Consider the following 22188-nt stretch of genomic DNA (forward strand, 5'->3'; position numbering starts at 1 on the left):
TTGGGTCACCCTGGGGCATTTGGATGGACCCGAGTGTCTTGTCAGCAGAAATGTCAGATTGTTCAATTACCCTGCTTAATACCAGGACAGAGGATGTCCTGAATCTGCCACAGCATCTTGGGGAAAAGTGGGCAGGACTTGATAGACCAACTATAAGGGGAAGATGCATGAAACGTTTCCTAATTGTGAAGTATTTTATGCCTGATGTAGCTGATTAGTGCCTATAGCCAGGTCCTTGTCACCTTCACCTACACACAATTATTGGCTTTCTCACTTGGATAGCAACTAACCAGACTGCTGCATTCAATAGTAAGGTTAATTCTAGGCTTAAAATGCTGTTTGATTGTAAGTAGTTTACATAAAAATGTCCCCCCATGTAAATATCTTTTACAATTTTAGTAATCCCCAAAATGCTACAGAATGCAAGAAATAGTTCAAGTTGAACTTAAAGTGTAACTGCACCTGAAAAGAGAAGTTCCATTTTACCTCCCCCCTCCTCTCACTATTTTTTTTTAAGTAGTGGGTGTGACGGATACGGGTATCAGACCCCTGGCCTTCTCATCCACCTCGTGACCAAAGACCAAGCAATCTCACACCCTGCCGTCACTTGCGTAACAATGCCACTCTCAGCTGCACCCAGCACACAGATTGTCCAGCTTGCGGGACCACAATCTAGATGCCAGCAGACTGAGAGCGATTGTCACCGGGTTAATTAAATGATTAACCCTTTCACTGCCACCACCGCTACGTTTGAGCTTAGCGGATGCTCCTGATTTCACAAATATCAATTATGACTTTAGAATAACCGTCTGTAACACACACTGTCACCTGACAAGAATGTTTCAGATAGGTTAGCCTAAACAGTACAAATATCAATTATGACTTTAAAATAACCGTCTATAACACACAATAGCGCACTTCAGGAGGCAGGGTCGTTTGGGTCAAGTTGCGTTTAAGAGCTTAGAGACAAAAGTTAACACTTTTCAAAATAAGGTTTAATTATAAGAAAGGTTTTAAAATTGGTGCGAATAAAAATATTTACAGAAAAATGGGTTACAAAGAAATGGAGACACAATATACAGCAATTTAGAAATAGGAGAATAAAAGAATGAAAATACTTGCATTAAAACAGTCCTAGTATTACCTTAAGTTTCAGAGTTGAACAGGTATGTTTGGTTCTCCTTGGGGCGGTGTTATGCCATCGATCTTAGGATGAGAACTGCTCTCTCTATCAGTTCCTGCCTTTTTCCCTGACTCTCCAGGGGGTGTCACCAGAAGTACTTAGCCAATTGGCTCTGAGTCTATAAACCTCTAAATGACTGCCCGCTTTGACAGATTCATAAAAGCACTCATATACGGAGATATGAAACAGAGACACGCTGGAAACCGATATTTCATGCTCCGGTTTGGAATGTCCTATTTTTAGACACTAAACATGGGGTATTTCGGACTAACCTCTGCCCTCTACGCCCTTGGATCGCTAGCTTGCCTTTCCTCGGCATGACGGTGTCCGTGCTTGGACTTAATTCGATTGGTATTTTATGGGGCACCCAAATATCTACTTTTTGTTAATATGTTATGTTTGGTTAAAAAGATATGATTTGAGCACGGATTGTGAGATGTAAGTTAACAGTTTGGCTTTGAGGATGTACAAAGCGATTTCACTGGACATCTAATCTGACCCCCTGCTGTCCGCGGAGACACAACTCCTGCTTGGTCACTCTGCTTGTGTATAGTAAAGGTGTGAAAAATGTCAGCTTAGCAGGAACCTGGTGGGGTGGGGGTGAATGAGTGCCTTTTGGTTCCACTGATTAGAAAAAAGTGGGGGCTACTTCGCTCAAGGAGCCTGGGTCACTATACAAAATGGACGTTGAGAGGACAAGATGGTGTCCGAACACTCAACACCATTACACCTCCCCTTCTTGTGGGCGCATAGGCGGGGAATTTACGATTTCCCGCCGGACGCAACCGACTCCTGCGGCTCGGCTTGACGTGACAACCCATCAGCGTTGCCATGGTTGCTACCTTTCTTATGCTGGATGGTGAAATCGTATTGCTGGAGACTTAAGCTCCACCGAAGTAGTTTGCCGTTCTCCCCGGCAACACGATTTAGCCAGCTTAGGGGATTGTGATCGGTGATCACAGTGAAGTGCCGTCCATATAGGTACATCTGCAACTTCTGGAGGGCCCACACGATCGCAAGACACTCCTTTTCGGTCGTGGCGTATGCTACTTCCCTGGGGAGCAGCTTCCGGCTCAGATAGAGGACGGGATGTTCCTCTCCAGCATCATCCACCTGGCTCAGGACTGCACCCAATCCATATGCAGAGGCATCAGTCTGCACTAGGAAGCGACGGGTGAAGTCTGGAGCCTGTAGCACAGGGGCGCTGGCCAGCGCCTCTTTCAAGGCCTGAAATGCCCTTTCACACTCTGGTGTCCATGACACCATCTTGGGCAGTTTCTTTTTGGTTAGGTCAGTCAGGGGTTTTGCCAGGCTACTATAGTTACAGACAAACTTCCTATAGTAGCCAGCAGTTCCCAGGAATGACATAACCTGCTTTTTGGTTCGAGGGGTAGGCCAGGCCAGGATGGCCTCAACCTTCCCCACCTCGGGCCTCAAGGTTCCGCCTCCTACCTGGTGTCCCAAGTACTGGACATCAGTCATGCCTATCTGACACTTGCTGGGTTTGACAGTCAGATTGGCAGCTGTCAGTCGGTCCAGGACTTCTGACAAGTGCCCCAAGTGGTCTTCCCAGGTAGGGCTGAACACGGCAATGTCATCCAGGTAGGCAACGGCAAAGGTTTCCATCCCCCCCAGTAAGTCATTCATGACCCTTTGGAAGGTGGCTGGGGCATTCTTCATCCCAAACGGCATGACCGTAAATTCGAACAAGCCGAATGGGGTGATGAAGGCCGACTTTTCCCGCGCCTCAGGGGCTAGAGGAATTTGCCAGTACCCCCTGCTCAGATCCATGATTGTGATATAGCAGGCAGCCGCCAGCCTATCCAACAACTCATCAATCCATGGCATGGGGTAGGCGTCTGCAGTGGTGATTGCATTCAGCTTCCGGTAGTCCACACAGAACCTGGCCGTCTGATCCTTTTTGGGGACCAGGACGACTGGTGACGCCCAGGCACTGTGGGACTTCTGAATCACCCCCAGCTGCAGCATTTCCTCCACCTCTAGAGAGACACGATAGGCCGACTGTTTAATGGGAGGATGTGTCCCTGTATCCACCTGGTGGAAAGCGAGGGGTGTCCTCCCAGGTTTTCCCGTGAACCTGCTGCTATACACTGCCAGTACGCTCTGCAGTCCAGGTACCTGTGAGGGGGTCAGATTGGAGTTTATGGGGAGGGCCGAGTCCCCCTCCTTGGTGTCAGCGAGCAGGTCTAAAAGGGAATCAGCCTCCTCAGGCTCGGGCCTGCTGCAGACTGGCAGGGCATAGGCCGTACGCTCATGATGGGCTTTAATCATGTTCACATGGAAGGCCTTCTGCCGTCTATTCCCCTCTCCCAGCCTGACGAGGTAAGTGACATTATTCAGCCGCTGGGTGATGGTGTACGGGCCTTCCCATGCTGCTTGGAGTTTGTTCTGCCGCAGGGGAAGCAGAACATACACCTGCTGACCAACGTTGAATGTCCGCTCCCTAGCCTTGCGGTCATACCAACACTTCTGCTTGGTCTGGGCCTGGGTCATGTTTTCCCGTACAATTCCCACCAGCGTCTCCATTTTGTCTCGGAATTTGAGGACGTAATCCACAACAGAGACTTCTGGGTCGGTAATTTTGCCCTCCCAAGTCTCCCGGATTAGGTCCAGGGGCCCTCTTATCCTCCGTCCGTACAGCAGTTCAAACGGCGAAAAGCCGGTGGACTCCTGAGGCACCTCTCTGTAAGCAAACAGCAGATGAGGCAGATATCGTTCCCAGTCCTTCCCTTGCGACTCCACAAAGGTGCGCAACATTTGTTTTAGGGTCCCATTGAAACGCTCACACAAGCCGTTGGTTTGGGGATGATAAGGACTGGCCATGATATGCGTCATCTGTATTTTCTGACAGAGAGCTTGCATCAAGTCCGACACAAACTGGGGGCCGTGATCGCTAATGAGCTCGGCTGGGAACCCCACTCTTGTGAAGATCCCCAGCAGAGCATCAGCGACCTTATCTGCTCGGAGGGAGGAGAGAGCCACAGCCTCTCGGTAACGAGTGGCATAATCGACAACTGTCAGTATATACCGTTTGCCTGAACTGCTAGGGATGGCTAGGGGCCCAATGATATCCACCGCCACCCTTTTAAAAGGTTCGTCAATCACAGGCAAAGGTTGTAGTGGGGCCCTGTGTACCTCTCCTGCCTTGCCAACTCGCTGGCAGACAGCACAGGACCGACAGTAGTCAGCTATGTCTGCGAACATGGTAGGCCAATAAAAGGTATGTATCAACCTCCCTTGTGTCTTAGTGATCCCCAAGTGCCCTGCTAGGGGGATCTCATGAGCCACTTTCAGCAATTGCCCCCTGAATTGACTGGGTACAACAAGCTGCCTTCTACCTAGGTTACACTGGTCTTTTCCTGCAGGAAAACCCTCTCTGTACAGTTTCCCTTTGTCTCAGTAGACCTTCTGTTTGTCATTCTCGGTAGGGGGGCAATCAGCTACACTCCTCAACTGCTCTAGGGTTTGGTCTGTCTGCAGTGCTGTCTCAAAGGCGGTACCACAAGTCCCAGCTAGCAGTCCTGTGGCGAACATGGAGAGCTGCTGAGGCTCACCAGAAGTGGAGTCCACTGGGTCAGAACAAGGGGAGGGCACAGCGTTCTCCTCCTGCTGTTCTGCGACCAGGGCCTGCATCTCCGCCGCCTTTGCCGCACTGCGAGTGACCACCAATATTGGCACAACATCATTATCACTATCAGCAGCATTATTAGCAACATAATTTTCATCATCAACATTTCCATCATCACTAATATCATCATCATCAACATTATTTGCATAATCATTAGCCTCATCATCAACATTACTACAGTATACCCCTGGTAACTTCACAGGCAAGAGGGCCTCCTTTCCTTCTTCAACAGATGGAGGACCTGGTAATTCAACGCTACCCTTCCCCTCCCCCTCCCTCTGACCATCCATAGGTTGCCCAGACATTAACCCAACATCTGCACACAGTACCTTGTTAAGTCCAGAGAGTTCAGTGGGGGCATCAAGGGGGCTCTTAGCAGGGGTGTAATAAGAAACAAGGGTACCTAAATCAGCACCCAACAAAACAGCTGTGGGGATTTCCTCAGAGACTCCCACCTCCCTCATCCCACTTCCTGCGCCCCAATCAATGAACACATAGGCACGGGGTATGCGGGAACGGGTGCCCCCAACTCCGGTGAGGGTAAGAAACTTCTCTGGGATGATGTCAGTTTCATTTATCACCTCGGGTCTGACCAAAGTGACTTCAGCTCCGGTGTCACGAAGCCCAGTTACAGTCCGGTTGCCTATGATGACTGGCTGCAAATTGGCGTTGTTTTCCTGAGGTTTCCCACTGACGAACAGCACGGCAGCAGGGTTGCTGGCCGGGTGGCCAGATGATGTCGTCTTCTTCTGCTCAGGGCACTGCGTCCTGAGATGGCCGGCTTTTCCACAGGCGTAACATCTGCGGGTGTCAGTCAGGAATGCCTTGGCACCAGGAACCGCAGGGGCTGGTTGCTGGTGAACATGACTCCTAGGTGCAGGAGGTGTTTCCATGTGCGATTTTCCTCCTTTCGCGCCATACAGAGGAGCCTTGCGATGGTCAGATACCCGAGTGTGGATGTAGGCATCTGCCACTTCTGCTGCTTCTTGGGCAGAGGCTGGCTTTCGTTCCAGCACAAACTGTCTGACGTCTGTAGGACAGATGTGCAACAATTGATCTCCAATCATGAGATCCTCCAGGGACTCAAACGTAATGGCCTTCAAGCCCTTAGTCCACTGACGGAACGTGGTGCGTAAGCGGCTTACCACATCCATATATGAGTCCCCAGGTCCCTTTTGCAGGGACCTAAATCGCTTCCGGTACACTTCCGGGGTTAACTGGTACTTTTGGGTGATTGCAGCCTTGATGGCCTCATAATCACCATCCTGTTCTGTTGGCAATTCGACGTAAGCGTCCAGGGCCTTGCCTCGCAGCCCTGGCGTCAGGTACCGAGCCCATTGTGCTTGGGGCAACTGGTACTGACGGCAAGTCTTTTCAAACGACAGCAGGTACACATCAATGTCACTGTCCTTTTCCATGACTGGAAATTTGGCTGCCGGGCTCACAAGCAAAGAGGTGTCCCTGTGCTCTAGGGATCCGAGGTTCTGAGCCTGGGGCTTCGGCGGGAGCTTAGCCATCTCCAGTTCATGCCGACGATTAGCCTCCCTCTCTGCAGCCTCTCTCGCAGCCCTGCGCTCTGCTCTCTCAGCCTCTCTTTCAGCCTGGCGTTCTAGAAACTGCAGGTAAGCCATAGGATCCATCTCCTTGACACGTTGCAGCGTTTCCTGCATTAGAGGAGAGTCTATGCTGGCTGCAGGCAAGCTGGGGCTGGTCTGCACATGCTGTGGAGTGGCGGTGACATCCAGTGGTATTCCAGTGTCAGTCTCTGCTGGCCCATCCTGCGCGGCCGTGCCTGAATCACTGGGCTCTGAAGAAATGGAAGCCTCTTCCTCTGGTTCCGCCAGATGTCAGCTTGCCTGCATATCATACTCCTGCAGGGCCTGAATCATTACTTCCCGAGTTTTGCCACTGACGTCAAGTCCTTTTGATGTGCACTCCGTAGCAAGTTCATTTTTGTTCATTTTTTTATATTCCGATAAACCAGGCATGTTTGCAAGCAGAAAAGATAGAACAGAAAGCAAAGATAGGAAGGAGCTGTAGAAAGTAGAGATTGCTGTGTGTCTCTTTTCAAAAAACAAAAATATGCACCAGTTTGTCTCTAAGGACTGCTTTCCTCAACCGTTACAATCCTTCAGTGCAGAGCTAATTCCTAACAGTGCACTGAATGCTCTTAAATGCAAGACTATCCCACGTACGCTGCCAGCCAATATGTGACGGATACGGGTATCAGACCCCTGGCCTTCTCATCCACCTCGTGACCAAAGACCAAGCAATCTCACACCCTGCCGTCACTTGCGTAACAATGCCACTCTCAGCTGCACCCAGCACACAGATTGTCCAGCTTGCGGGACCACAATCTAGATGCCAGCAGACTGAGAGCGATTGTCACCGGGTTAATTAAATGATTAACCCTTTCACTGCCACCACCGCTACGTTTGAGCTTAGCGGATGCTCCTGATTTCACAAATATCAATTATGACTTTAGAATAACCGTCTGTAACACACACTGTCACCTGACAAGAATGTTTCAGATAGGTTAGCCTAAACAGTACAAATATCAATTATGACTTTAAAATAACTGTCTATAACACACAATAGCGCACTTCAGGAGGCAGGGTCGTTTGGGTCAAGTTGCGTTTAAGAGCTTAGAGACAAAAGTTAACACTTTTCAAAATAAGGTTTAATTATAAGAAAGGTTTTAAAATTGGTGCGAATAAAAATATTTACAGAAAAATGGGTTACAAAGAAATGGAGACACAATATACAGCAATTTAGAAATAGGAGAATAAAAGAATGAAAATACTTGCATTAAAACAGTCCTAGTATTACCTTAAGTTTCAGAGTTGAACAGGTATGTTTGGTTCTCCTTGGGGCGGTGTTATGCCATCGATCTTAGGATGAGAACTGCTCTCTCTATCAGTTCCTGCCTTTTTCCCTGACTCTCCAGGGGGTGTCACCAGAAGTACTTAGCCAATTGGCTCTGAGTCTATAAACCTCTAAATGACCGCCCGCTTTGGCAGATTCATAAAAGCACTCATATACGGAGATATGAAACAGAGACACGCTGGAAACCGATATTTCATGCTCCGGTTTGGAATGTCCTATTTTTAGACACTAAACATGGGGTATTTCGGACTAACCTCTGCCCTCTACGCCCTTGGATCGCTAGCTTGCCTTTCCTCGGCATGACGGTGTCCGTGCTTGGACTTAATTCGATTGGTATTTTATGGGGCACCCAAATATCTACTTTTTGTTAATATGTTATGTTTGGTTAAAAAGATATGATTTGAGCACGGATTGTGAGATGTAAGTTAACAGTTTGGCTTTGAGGATGTACAAAGCGATTTCACTGGACATCTAATCTGACCCCCTGCTGTCCGCGGAGACACAACTCCTGCTTGGTCACTCTGCTTGTGTATAGTAAAGGTGTGAAAAATGTCAGCTTAGCAGGAACCTGGTGGGGTGGGGGTGAATGAGTGCCTTTTGGTTCCACTGATTAGAAAAAAGTGGGGGCTACTTCGCTCAAGGAGCCTGGGTCACTATACAAAATGGACGTTGAGAGGACAAGATGGTGTCCGAACACTCAACACCATTACAGTGGGTACCTAGATTTTACAGGCACCCTTTCTCATTCTGCTGGGATTGGCTAGGCAGTCCAAGTGGTAGTTCATCCCCTCTCCCTCCCTGCCTGCAACCTCCAGGGACACCTCACAGTTCTCATGAGGCTGCAGGCCAATTCACCCGTTCACAAATCGCAACACAACTTGCGCATGTGTAGTGGGGAGCCAGCTGCAAAGGCACAAGGAGTCATATCCAGCTTCCAACATTAAACATGGTGACACCATGGACCAAAAACCGAGTTGCGTTTTTTTTATGAAATTTTTTTTTACCGCACCAAAAAGGCAGCGAGCAGGATTTTACTAACCGCAGTGGACCCACAATGGATCAGTGTAAAGAGTTCCATAGGATTACATGCTCACACTTTTTATTTCAGTTTTTTTTTTTAAACGTAAAAGCAGAAGAAAAATGGATTAGTGTTAAAGCAGCGAGAGATTTTTTTTGCCATCTGTGCCATCTGTGCCCAATTAGGGATTTCTCTTTTGTTCATTGATGGATACAGCTCCTCATCTTCTTGACTACGTGGGTTATACTGCCCCCTACAGGAGGAGGACACTAGGCAGAAAAGAACTTGACTAAGCCTATGGGGCAGTCCCAGGGGGTATACTCCCACTCTCTGCTATAGGTATAGGTATAGTTTTTTTTTCTGCCTAGTCAGGAGTAAGGACCTAGTTCTTTGCTGGGATCTCTGGTCCTGGCAATTTTTTCTTTTTAAATGGAATTTTTTTTCCTCCTTTTTATTATGTTGTTCCTGTGAGATCTACAATCAAGTGCTGGACTGGGCGACGGACTGGATAATCTAGATCCAGAGGGTCCCTCCAGTCCGGCCACCAAGCGCATGCAGACTGCAGCTCCACGCTAGGTCAGCCGCGACGTAGCCCCATTGGATGGGGGCTGGCCTGCAAGTTAAACGTCTCACAAGGACGCATATGAACTGGCTTTGGCCTGAGTCGCAGTGTTTCCTCTTGGCCGACAGTATCCACATTACAATGGAACTGTGACAGCAATAAAACAGGTGTTAAATTATTAGACTAAATGACTTGTGTGCTACTCAGTGTGTGAATTAAAGATAAAAGAATGTGTAGATCTGAAAAAGCTGCCAACTCCTATAGTGTCACCACACCATCATAAACAAGTAATTAATAAAGATAGAGCGGCACTAGATCAAACTAAAAAAGAAAATTAGCTATACTCAAACAATGCAAATATAGGAGTATAACTATTAAATGAATAAGTAAACACATCTGTGAAAAAAATATGAAAACTTTTTTTTGAAAAATAGTGCAGTGTGAAGAAATATTAGTGCGCACAAATAAAGTGAAATAATGAGTGCTTCACAAAAGAAGTCCCAGTGTCAGCAATCACAATCCAGTGCCAGATCCAGAGACATACACTGAACAAAATTATAAATGCAACACTTTTGTTTTTGCCCCCAGTTTTCATGAGCTGAACTCAAAGATCTAAGACTTTATCTATGTACACAAAAGGCCGATTTCTCTCAAATATTGTTCCCAAATCTGTCTAAATCTGTGTTAGTGAGCGCTTCTCCTTTGCCGAGAAAATCCATCTACCTCACAGGTGTGGCATATCAAGATGCTGATTAGACATCATGATTATTGCACCGGTGTGCCTTAGGCTGGCCACAATAAAAGGCAACTCTAAAATGTGCAGTTTTATCACACACCACAATGCCACAGATGTAGCAAGTTTTGAGGGAGCGTGCAATTGGCATGCTGACTGCAGGAATGTCCACCAGAGCTGTTGCCCTGTGAACTGAATGTTCATTTCTCTACCATAAGCGGACTCCAAAGAGAATTTGGCAGTACATCCAACCGGCCTCACAACCGCAGACCTCATGTAACCACACCAGCCCAGGACCTCCACATCCAGCATCTTCACCTCCAAGATCATCTGAGACCAGCCACCTGGACAGCTGCTGCAACAATCGGTTTGCATAACCAAAGAATTTCTGCACAAACTGTCAGAAACCGTCTTAGGGAAGCTGATTTGCATGCTCGTCGTCCTCATCTGCAAATGCTTTTAGTTATACTTTAAGCGCGGCCCTCAGTAGAAGTACTGTGGCATTTTATAGATTATCCTTTTCATTGGAGCATGGTGTTAATTGAATTTGATATGTCTGATATACTATGGTTTATCATTTATTGCCCCCTGCAGGACACTATGCCTTTGTGGACACTGGTGCAATGCACACAGAGGGAACCTCGGCCTGGCTGATCAGTGAGCATCTGCCAGCCACCAGCGGATCCTGCTTTAGTTTCTGGTATCGTACGGACTCCCAAGACCATCTCCGTAAGTTATGCAACATGTCCAGGGCACTGTTTCAGTATACCTGCTATCTATTTGCAGTTTTGTGCTGTTCATGCTACCCAAGTACTAGTTGCACAAAGTAGAAGAAAATATACTTGGGGGGTAAACTGGAGCAGACAGAATCTGGAGCATCTGTGCATGACAATCAATCAGCTTCTAGCTTCAGATTGTTCAGTAAGGTCCCTTTCACACGGGCTTTCCGATCCGGTCCGCCTGCCAGTTTTTCAGGAAGACCGGATCAGATGCTCCATGCAGCCCTATGGAGCAGCGGATGTCAGCAGAGACATCTCCGCTGACACCTGCTGCTATCCGATCCTGTCTGTGAAATCCGGACACATGAAAACCTTTTCCATCCATCAGAGGAGAGCGGGGCTCTGACATCTCCGTCTCTGCACACAGAGCAGGGACGGAGCTGTCATCCGCCTGCTCAGCGGGGATCCCCGCTGAGAAAAATGGACTCTGTCGGGCGCACCGCCCGTGTGAAAGGAGCCTTAAGCTTTGAAAATGATTGATAGAGGATGGTTACAAAAAATTGGGGAGTTCCCCTGGATTGGGACTTTTTAGGCACAAAGACTAAGATATGTAGAAAAATTGATATTCAATATTTTATTAAGCAATATTATGCAAAGATGATAGGATTAGATTAAAAACAGCAAGCAACATTCAATAACATGATTTATTGTTTCTGAACAATGCTAGGGTTGACCATGTATGGAATTTATGGTGCTTGCAGAGAACTTTAAAATCAACAAGTTGACCGTGTCCCACTTCTTATAAGGATCGGAAAAAACATCCATCAAATGCACTAGATGGGATAACGGATAGAGCCAAACAAGTGTCTTTCAGTGTGGGCAACCGAAGTCCAATCTAGTGGACGCCAAAGCTGCACAGAAGCTGAGAATATACTTATAGGTGCAAAATTTCAGTGACCGACACCCTCATGGCTGCCAACACTTCTCGCTTGTTGGAAGCCATGAGGGTGTCGGTCACTGAAATTTTGCATCTATAAGTATATTCTCAGCTTCTGTGCAGCTTTGGCGTCCACTAGATTGGACTTCGGTTGCCCACACTGAAAGACACTTGTTTGGCTCTATCCGTTATTCCATCTAATGCATTTGATGGATGTTTTTTCCGATCCTTATAAGAAGTGGGACACTGCCAAGTTAACCACGGTCAACTTGTTGATTTTAAAGTTCTCTGCAAGCACCAAAAATTCCATACATGGTCAACCCTAGCATTGTTCAGAACCACCTCTGAAGAAGAAGAATCTAATCTTCGAAACATGTTGGATTTTGGGGTTCTGGAATATATATGGTTGTAAATCATGTTATTGAATGTTGCTTGCTGTTTTTAACCACTTCAATACTGGGCACTTTCACCCCCTTCCTGCCCAGGCCAATTTTCCCCTTTTAGCGCTGTTGCATTTTGAATGACAATTGCGTGGTCATGCAACACTGTACCTACACCAAATTTATGTCATGTTCCCCCCACAAATAGAGCTTTCTTTTGGTGGTATTTGATCACCTCTGGGTTTTTTCTTTTTTGCTAAACAAATAAAAAAAGACCGAAAAGTTTGAAAAAAAAAAAGTTTTTTGTTTGTTATACAATTTCGTAAATAAATACGTTTTTTCCTGCAGTGATGAGACTGCACTGACAGGCACTGATGAGGAGGCACTGATGAGGAGGCACTGATGGGGTGGCACTGATGGGGCAGCACTGATAGGTAGCACTTGTATGCAGCACTGCTGGGCACTGATAGGCGGCACTGCTGGGCACTGATAGGTGGCACTGATAGGTGGCACTGATGGGCGGCACTGATGGGCACTGATAGGTGGCACTGGTGGGTGACACTGATAGATGGCAATGATGGGCACTGGTGGGCAGAACTGATAGGGAGGGCACTGGCGGGCAGCACTGATGGGGAGGGCAATGGGGGGCTCCCTGAGCCCTGATTGCCATCCCTGGGGGCCATAGTGGGCATCCCTGGGGTCATGGTGGGCATCCCTGGGGTCATGGGTGGGAATCCCTGGTGGATCTAGTGGCACCCCCCCAAGGGTCTGCACTGGTAATCAATGATCTGATTACCAGTGCCGACCCCCCCCCCCCCCTCTGTCAGGGGAGCCGCCGATCGGCGCTCCTTTACTCGTACCTGTCAGGCACAAACTAAGGAAAGCCGATCAATGGCTCTTCCTGTTTACTATGTGACCAGCCGTGATTGGACACGGCTGGTCACATGGTAAAGAGCCTACAACAGTAGGCTTTTTACCGAGATCGGAGATGCAGGGAGTCAGACTGACACCTCGCATCACTAATCGCCGCTCTGTGCGCCCCCAGGGGGGCGCGCAGAGCTGTATTATCCTGCCGCCGTCATATGACGTCCGGTCAGGATAATACTACCACAATCCCGCCGTCAATCTGCTATAGGGCGGGCGGGATGTGGTTAATCTAATCCTATTATCTTTGCATAATATTGCTTAATAAAATATTGAATATAAATTTTTCTACATATCTTAGTCTTTGTGCCTAAAAAGTCCCAATCCAGGGGAACTCCCCAATTTTTTGTACTTTAACCACTTTACCACTAGAGGATTTTGCTGTCTTACGTCTGAGCCACTTTTTGCGATTCGGCACTGTGCGACTTTAACTGACAATTGCGCGGTCATGCGACGCCATACCCAAACGAAATTTACGCCCTTTTTTTCCCACAAACAGAGCTTTCTTTTGGTGATATTTGATCACCTGTGCAATTTTTACTTTTTGCGCTATAAACAAAAAAAGAGCGTAAATTTTAAAAAAATAACAATATTTTTCAAATTTTTTTATATGAAATTCCCCCCCAAAAAAATGTAAAAATCAAAAATTTTTAAAATTTTTGGCCAATTTGTTTTCTGCTACCTATGTTTGGTAAAAAAAATCACAATAAGCGTATTTTGATTGGTTTGCGCAAAAGTTATTGCGTTTACTAACTAAGGGAAAGATTTCTGTCATTTTTGGTGTTTTTTTTTTTTTAACGAGTAATGGCGGTGATCTGCGTTTTTTTTTTGCGGGACTACGACATTGTGGTGGACAGATCGGACCCCTGACTGACATTTTTAACACTTTTGGGGGTACCAGTGACATTACTACAATAATCAGTGCTATATATATGCACTGTTACTGTAAAAATGACACTGGCAGGGAAGGGGTTAATTTTATTGGAGAGGGAGGGGTTAATGTATGCCTGGTGCTTACTAACGTGTGTGGGGGGAGGTGACTGAGTGACACAAGGACAGATCCAGGGTTCAGCTATGCTATGCTGAACCCTGCAATCTGACCCTGCCTGTCACTTAGGAGAACCGCCCGCTTGTGTTTACACAATCGGGCGGATCTCCAGACTTGATTCCCCGACGATCGGGGAAGAGCAGCGGCGATCGCCGCTGCTCCTCCCCTGGCCCGACTCCCGCTGTGACTGAACACAGCGGGAGCGAGCCTCCGGCGGCGCGCGCGTGCCGCCGAGAAAGGGGAGTGTCTGGTGACGTAGGTCTACGTCGCCAGACGATAACCAACCACTTTGCCGCAGTAGTGCTCGAGTGAGCAGACGGCAAGTGGTTAAAGGGATGAGGCACTTTATATAAGAACACTGGTCATGAGCAAATCTTGATAGAGGATGATTGGTTGCCATGCACAGCTGCTCCAGTTTAAAAAAAAAAAAATACCTCCACTGAATTCTTAAGGTGTAGCTCTAGTTTTGTTGAGAAACAAACACATTTGTGTATATATATATATATATATATATATATATATATATATACAGTATCTCACAAAAGTGAATACACCCCTCAAATTTTTGTAAATATTTTATTATTTCTTTTCAAGTGACAACACTGAAGAAATTACACTTTACTCCAATGTTAAGTAGTGAGTGTACAGCTTGTATAACAGCGTAAATTTGCTGTCCTCTGAAAATAACTCAACACAGCCATTAATGTCTAAACCGCTGGCAACAAAATTGAGTACACCCCTAAATCAAAAAAGTCCAAATTGGGCCCAAAGTGTCAATATTTTGTGTGGCCACCATTATTTTCCAGCACTGCCCTAACCCTCTTGGGCATGGAGTTCACCAGAGCTTCACAGGTTGCCAGTGGAGTCCTCTTCCACTCCTCTATGATGACATCAAGGAGCTGTTGGATGTTAGAGACCTTGCTCTCCTCCACCATCGGTTTGAGGATGCCCCACAGATGCTCAATAGGGTTTAGGTCTGGAGACATACTTGGCCAGTCCATCACCTATACCCGCAGCTTCTTTAGCATGGCAGTGGTCATCTTGGAGGTGTGTTTGAGGTCATTATCATGTTGGAATACTGCCCTGCGGCCCAGTCTCTGAAGGGAGGGGAATCATGCTCTGCTTCAGTATGTCACAGTACATGTTGGCATTGATGGTTCCCTCAATGAACTGTAGCTCCCCAGTGCTGGCAGCACTCATGCAGCCCTAGACCATGAGACTCCCACCACCATGTATGGCTTTAGGCAAGACACACTTGTCTTTGTACTCCTCACCTGCTTGCCACCACACACGATTGACACCATCTGAACCAAATAAGTTTTTCTTGGTCTCATCAGACCACAGGACATGGTTCCAGTAATCCATGTCCTTAGTCTGTTTGTTTTCAGCAAACTGTTTGTGGGCTTTCTTGTGCATCATCTTTAGAAGAGACTTCCTTCTGGGACGACAGCCATGCAGACCAATTTGATGCAGTGGTCTGAGTATGGACAGGCTGGCCCCCGACCCTTCAACCTCTGCAGCAATGCTGGCAGCACTCATACGTCTATTTCCCAAAGACAACCTCTGGATATGATGCTGAGCATGTGCACTCAACTTCTTTGGTCGACCACGGCGAGGCCTGTTCTGAGTTGAACCTGTCCTGTTAAACCGCTGTATAGTCTTGGCCACCGTGCTGCAGCTCAGTTTCAGGGTCTTGGCAATCTTCTTATACCCTAGGCCATCTTTATGTAGAGCAACAATTCTTTTTTTCAGATCCTCAGAGAGTTCTTTGCCATGAGGTGCCATGTTGAACTTCCAGTGACCAGTATGAGAGAGTGAGAGCGATCACACCAAATTTAACACCCCTGCTCCCCATTCACACCTGAGACCTTGTAACACTAACGAGTCACATGACATCGGGGAGGGGAAATAGCTGATTGGGCCAAATTAGGACATTTTCAATTAGGGGTGTACTCACTTTTGTTGCCAGTGGTTTAGACATTAATGGCTGTGTGTTGCGTTATTTTGGGGGACAGCAAATTTACACTGTTATACAAGCTGTACACTCACTACTTTACATTGTAGCAAAGTGTCATTTCTTCAGTGTTGTCACATGAAAAGATATACTGAAATATTTACAAAAATGTGAGGGGTGTACTCACTTTTGTGAGATTATATATAAACAGTATGTACAAGGATGTCCTGCAGGAACAAATGTTTGCCTTGCAATGTCTTCCCTTAGGGCCAGTTCACACAACATGCAGTCCAGTGCATTTTTTTTCTACATCAAACACACATGGATAGTAGGTTTTAAATGACATAGTTAACGCCAGTGCGGTCAGTTCCAGTGTGTTCTACTTTGTAGTTCCAAAAAAAAAAAAAAGTAGAACATGCTGCATTTTTTCTGCACTGGAACACACACAAAAAAAAGAAAGCACTGGAACGCAATGTCCTTATTTAAGGTTAAGAAAAAAGGAGGGGGGAAAAATGCACTGGACTGCACCAAAAACGCACTGGTACACATTAAAAGCGTGCATCCGGAACACATTTCTATGGTGTGAACTGGCCCTTAACCCATCTGCTAAGTGGGAGGGTATGTCTTCATTATAATCACCTGAGCAGCCTCAGTGTGGTTAAAAAAAAGATCATCACCTGCATTCTTTTAGTTATGAAGAGACTTGAGAAGTATGCAACTTACAGGTGGAGGAAAGAACTTGGAGCACCTCAGTGCCATAATGATAAGCATGCAAAGAGGAGTGGGTAGAACGCTGTAAAACTGCAATAGAAAATAGTGGTGACACCCTTCAGCAAAAGAGGGTGTGTGTAACACTAGATATACATTTTGGGCAAATAAAGTATTCAGCTGTTTGGTTGGGGCACCTGTGGTTCTCCCTAAATCTTGCTGTAAATGTATCCCAGCACAAGGTCTGAATAGACACCATATACTAAACATTTACTGTCTGTTCTAGATCTGGCGGAGCTGGTTTTGTATATCACCAGTGCACAGGGGCTGCAGCCGGTGTGGGTCCTACGTGGCTTCCACAGCACTGACTGGCAGGAGCAACAGCTACAGCTCAATAGCACTGTGGAGTTCCAGGTAAATCCTGTAAAGTCTTTAATGGGCATTGTGTTCAGTTTCCTCTATTCCAGAACTCTTTTAAGTGTATTTGTCACCTGTACTCATGGATAAACTAAAAATCATACAGGTTTTTTTTAAACTCCTATCTAATCAACCTTGTTCCGCACTGTGGTGGTGGCCATCTTGGTAGAGGCAGGGCTTTGCTTCCTCATGTCACAGCTGTCCTCCTGATGACTGGAGGGGATATATTCAAGAAGCAGCAGAAGAATTTCACAAAGCACAAATCCACAGAGTGAATGTAGCAGATGCACAGGGATGATTGCATTGCAAGTCCTCAGGTATATCCCAAAGAAAATAAAATCATACCGCACTTCAAAAGAACTGTGTATAAGTTTATTTAAGATAAAAGTCTCATCCAACACCTGAGCTCATCCCGCTAATGCTTTTCACCTACAATAGGGCTTGATTGTAAAAACCCTGTTTGTGGATGAAATGCGTTAGAATGGAGCTTAAGCAGGTAGAAGTGACCTTTTTATTTTCAATAAATGTATGCATGGAGTTTTTTGGAGTGCAGTATAAATTGCTTTTAAATAGGATTTGCTGGTTGGTGAGGATGGACTTGCAGTCATTAGGCACAGGATGTTCACTGCTGTTTTTCAGAAGAGTTCCAGACGAAAAGGTAAATCTTTAAACAAAATTAATATTTCTAGATGTTCCTTATAACACAGCAATTTTTCACTTAAAATAGGATTGAAAAGGTGTAAAAGGGGTGCGCTTATAAATTTAAATAAGCTGCAACCAAAGGTCCAAATACCTGATTTGGAAATGTGAATGAAAATAGAGTGGTCTGGTGCGCTAAACAAAAAGTGAATCACTGATGTGTGATATTAACCACAAATGTAACAGCATGTGACACTGGTAACACAATATAACAAATGATGTGACAATAGTGATCCCACAAACCATAAAGAATTATAAATGTGAGGTACCCCTAAAAGGGGTGTGATTATAATCAACGAGCGGTCGGGATGAAGTAACGAGGAGACGTTAGTGGAAGTTGCAGCAGAGGAGAATACCTGGAGATGAAGTTTAAAGGAGCATAGAAGGCTATAAGGAGATCACCCACGAGAGACCCAAGCGTTGATCCATTGTGGCTGATGGGGGAGGTCCTTAAAGGGGCAAACACATGCTTCACACGGCATCCATCTGGTAAGATGCTATTTTGGTTATCTCTTCCACGAGGTGTGGAGAAGCACACTATCCCTTTCACAACACAGGGTGTCATCACTCTTGGTGTGACTATTTGCCCGTATATTCCTACCTGCTGGTAAGAAGCAAATCCTGAAGGTGGTGGGATTCACGATACAGGAATTAGACACGTTTTGGGTTGAAATACTCACCATTTGATTTCATCTCATCACTTGGAGTCATCCGTGTTTTTTTGTCTGTCCAAAAGGACAGAGAAAAGGCGGAAGTGTTAAATAATTTCTTCTCTTCAGTCTTCACAAAAGAATTGGGGGGCTACACTAACCCAGCTTGTAAGGCCAAACTAAATAACACACCTCAGGAAGTACCGCCATGGCTAACAGAAGATAGACTTAGAACTAAACTAGAGAAACTCAACATAAATAAATCACCGGGACCGGATGGTTTGCACCCGAGGGTTCTTAAAGAGTTTAGCCAGGTGATTGCCAGACCATTATTCTTGATCTTTAAGGATAGTTATGGTATGGTGGGTATGGTGCCAGTTGATTGGAAAAAAACAACGTGGTACCAATATTTAAGAAAGGGCAGAGATATATCCCAGGTAACTATAGGCCGGTCAGCCTAACATCAGTAGTCTGCAAGATTTTGGAGGGGATGTTAAGGGACCACATACAAGACTATAGTAATGAAAATGGTATTATTCTTAGTAATCAGCATGGATTCATGAAAAATCGTTCTTGCCAAACCAATCTATTAACCTTCTACGATGAGGTGAGCTGCCACCTAGGTAAGCCTGTGGATGTGGTGTATCTGGACTTTGCAAAGGCCTTTGACACCGTTCCCATCAAACGCTTACTGTACAAACTAAGGAAGGTAGGTATGGACCATAAGGTGAGTACCTGGATAGAGAACTGGCTCCAGGGTAGGTTGCAAAGGGTGGTGATTAATGGGGAGTACTCGGATTGGGCAGGTGTGAAAAGTGGGGTCCCCCAGGGTTCTGTCCTGGGACCAATCCTGTTTAATTTATTCATAAATGATCTAGAGGAGGGGATATCTAGTACAATATCAGTATTTGCGGATGATACTAAACTAAGCATGCCAATATCTTCTATGCAGGATGTGGAAACCTTACAAGCGGACCTGAACAAAATAATGGGGTGGGCAACTACATGGCAGATGAGGTTTAATGTTGAAAAATGTAAAGTAATGCACTTGGGGGCCAGAAAGCAAGCTACTCACTAGGGGGGGGAACCTCTGGGTGAGTCTAGGATGGAAAAGGACCTGGGGGTAATGGTAGACAACAGGCTTGGCAGTAGCATGCAATGACAAGCCGCTGCAAGCAAAGCCAACAGAATACTGGGATGCATAAAAAAGGGGATTCACTCCAGAAATAAAGAGATTATTCTCCCTCTCTACAAGACTCTGGTCCAGCCACATCTGGAGTATGCTGTCCAGTTCTGGGCACCGGTCCTCACTGGACTTATTCTCTCTCTCTCTCTCTCTCGAGAAGAGACGATTGAGGGGGGATATGATATCAATGTACAAATACTGTACTTACAACCCTAGCATAAGGAATAAACTTTTATAGAGAAAGGGAAGACACGTGGCCACTCACTAAAACTAGAGGAAAAGTGGTTTAACCTTAAAATACGCAGGGGGTTCTTCACTGTAAGAGCAGTAAGGATGTGGAATTCTCTTCCACAAGCAGTCGTATCAGCAGGGAGCATCGATAGTTTCAAAAAACTGTTAGATGGGCACCGTAAAGACCACAACATAGAGGGGTATACAATGTACGGTTAACAGCAAACACACACACATCATAGGTTGGACGGATGTCTTTTTTCAACCTCACTAACTATGTAAGCTGAGGTTTTTGGACATTTACTTTGGACACTATTTGCTGGATTATAATCACACCCCTTTTTGGGGTACCTCACATTTATAATTCTTTTATTGTTTGTGGGATCACTATTGTCACATCATTTGTTATATTGTGTTACCAGTGTCACATGTTACATTTGTGGTTTATATCACACATCAGTGATTCACTTTTTGTTTAGTGCACCAGACCACTCTATTTTCACTTAAAATAGGATGTACCCAGGATTTCCAGAGCACTATGGATAAAAAACAACACAGCTGAGTCTGCTTTCTTATAGACACCCTTTAGAATTCCACCTGGCTGAATGTGTCGGTGCTCGCACCCAATTCATGTACCTATAATAGAGAGGTACGTGAATCTGTTGTTTCCCAGTACTGAGGCTGAAGTGTCCATAATAGACACTCCTTTCTTAGTGCACTCCCTTCCCAGCCACTGTGTTAGTCACACTGACAGGCACATGGCCAGTGAGTTTTGTATATGGGGGTCAGTGGAGCCTGATGGGGAAATGAGAGACTAGTTTCCCATCAGGTCCAAGTTCCTGTTGATTGACAGGGCACAACATTGGGCAGATCTAAAGCTGCTATTCAGTCCAGTAGCAGCTTTTTTTTCTTTATCATTTGCATATTTTACAGAGAAAAAACAAACCTCACGTTTTTGACCTTGAGGAATGAATGGTGCACATCATGGTCTACAGCATATTCTTATGGAAATGGACAACCGCAAATTACAAAGTTGTATTCAGTACAGTGGTGTATTTAGGTTTTGTGCTGCCCTAGGCCTGACTAAACTCGTGCACCCCCTAATTTAAATATGACACACCCCTTCCTGTCAAGGCAACACCCCTTCTTGTCTAGAACCCACCCTGAAATTTTCCAGTGGGGAGACTAGTTCTGAGGTCCTGGGGGGGGGGGGGGGGCAATGGATCCCCTTAAATTGCAGAGATTTTCTCTCACTTCCTGTTTGGCTATGGGGCAGGAAATGAAAGGAAATCTCCGCAATGGGACAGTGATGGCAAAAAAATAAACTGACAGGACCCATAACCCTCCCCTTACTCTATCCACACAAAAAAAAAAAGTGCTGCCTATAATTCTAGTTCACAAATTTCTGCTAAATTTATGAAGAGGACTAAGAGGATATAACCATGCCAGTGGTGCAGCAGAAAACATATAGCACAGTGATAAGGGTAGGTGGCCCAGGTATTGAGCAAAGGAAGCATTGGGGGCAGGAACAAATAAATCCATCTGTTTATTTTACTCATCAGCAATCAACAGAAATACAATTAAGATTTCCTAATATGTACAACTGACATAAGCAAAGGATTGCAGGAGAGTCCTACTACCTACCTGCCAGGTATAGAGGACCATGTCAGTGTCACTTGTGTCTGCACCATCCCTAGATTAAAAGCCCTTTGGCAGCTAGGTAAGCGCAATGCAAGTTTCATCCAAATAGAGTAGCTTTCCTTTTACCCTGGGTACTCCATGCTATATAATCTAGTAAGGTACTGTATAAACATTAACACCTACCTTCTATATTGATTACCAGTAGCTGATATCTATGGTAAGTCACTTTTAATATATAGCAGTTCCTCTGCCAAAGGCAAATAAAATAAATAAGATTTCTTAATATTTAACTGCCATATGCATCATTGCAAGCTTGAAAACCCTCAGGGGTTTGTAGTATATACAGTATATATATATTAGATTGTGATCACCCAAAGGTTTGTAGGAAAGTCTTACTATCTACCTCCTAAGTGTAGCTGACCATCTCAGTCTCCCTTGCATCTGCACCATCCCTACTACCCAGATTAGAAGCCCCTTAGCAGCTAGGTAGGTGCCCTGTAATTTCCATTCAACTGGTGTGGTTTTCCTTTCAGCTTAGGTATTTACAGCCTGCCTGGCTCCCTTCAAGTGTCTCCACTCCAGTGGAGAGCTCCCCCTTCACTCTACTTGCCCACTCCCATCAGCTGACTTTCTCCTCCAGACAGTTTCAGCCTCCCGACATGG

At 45.7% G+C, this 22188-nt stretch overlaps 1 protein-coding gene across 1 annotated transcript in view; it reads left to right on the forward strand.

The window, feature by feature from the left end:
- MAMDC4 (MAM domain containing 4) overlaps nucleotides 1-22188 on the forward strand; it is a 182578-nt gene that overhangs the window by 131346 nt on the left and 29044 nt on the right. Inside the window, exons 25-26 of the mRNA XM_082264287.1 lie at nucleotides 10626-10760; nucleotides 16988-17115. Of these exons, the coding sequence (XP_082120413.1) occupies nucleotides 10626-10760; nucleotides 16988-17115 (263 nt within the window). The remainder of the gene's footprint in view (nucleotides 1-10625; nucleotides 10761-16987; nucleotides 17116-22188) is intronic.

Source organism: Pelophylax lessonae (assembly GCF_965119305.1).
Source record: "Pelophylax lessonae genome assembly, chromosome: 7".
NCBI classification, from domain to species: Eukaryota; Metazoa; Chordata; class Amphibia; order Anura; family Ranidae; genus Pelophylax; species Pelophylax lessonae.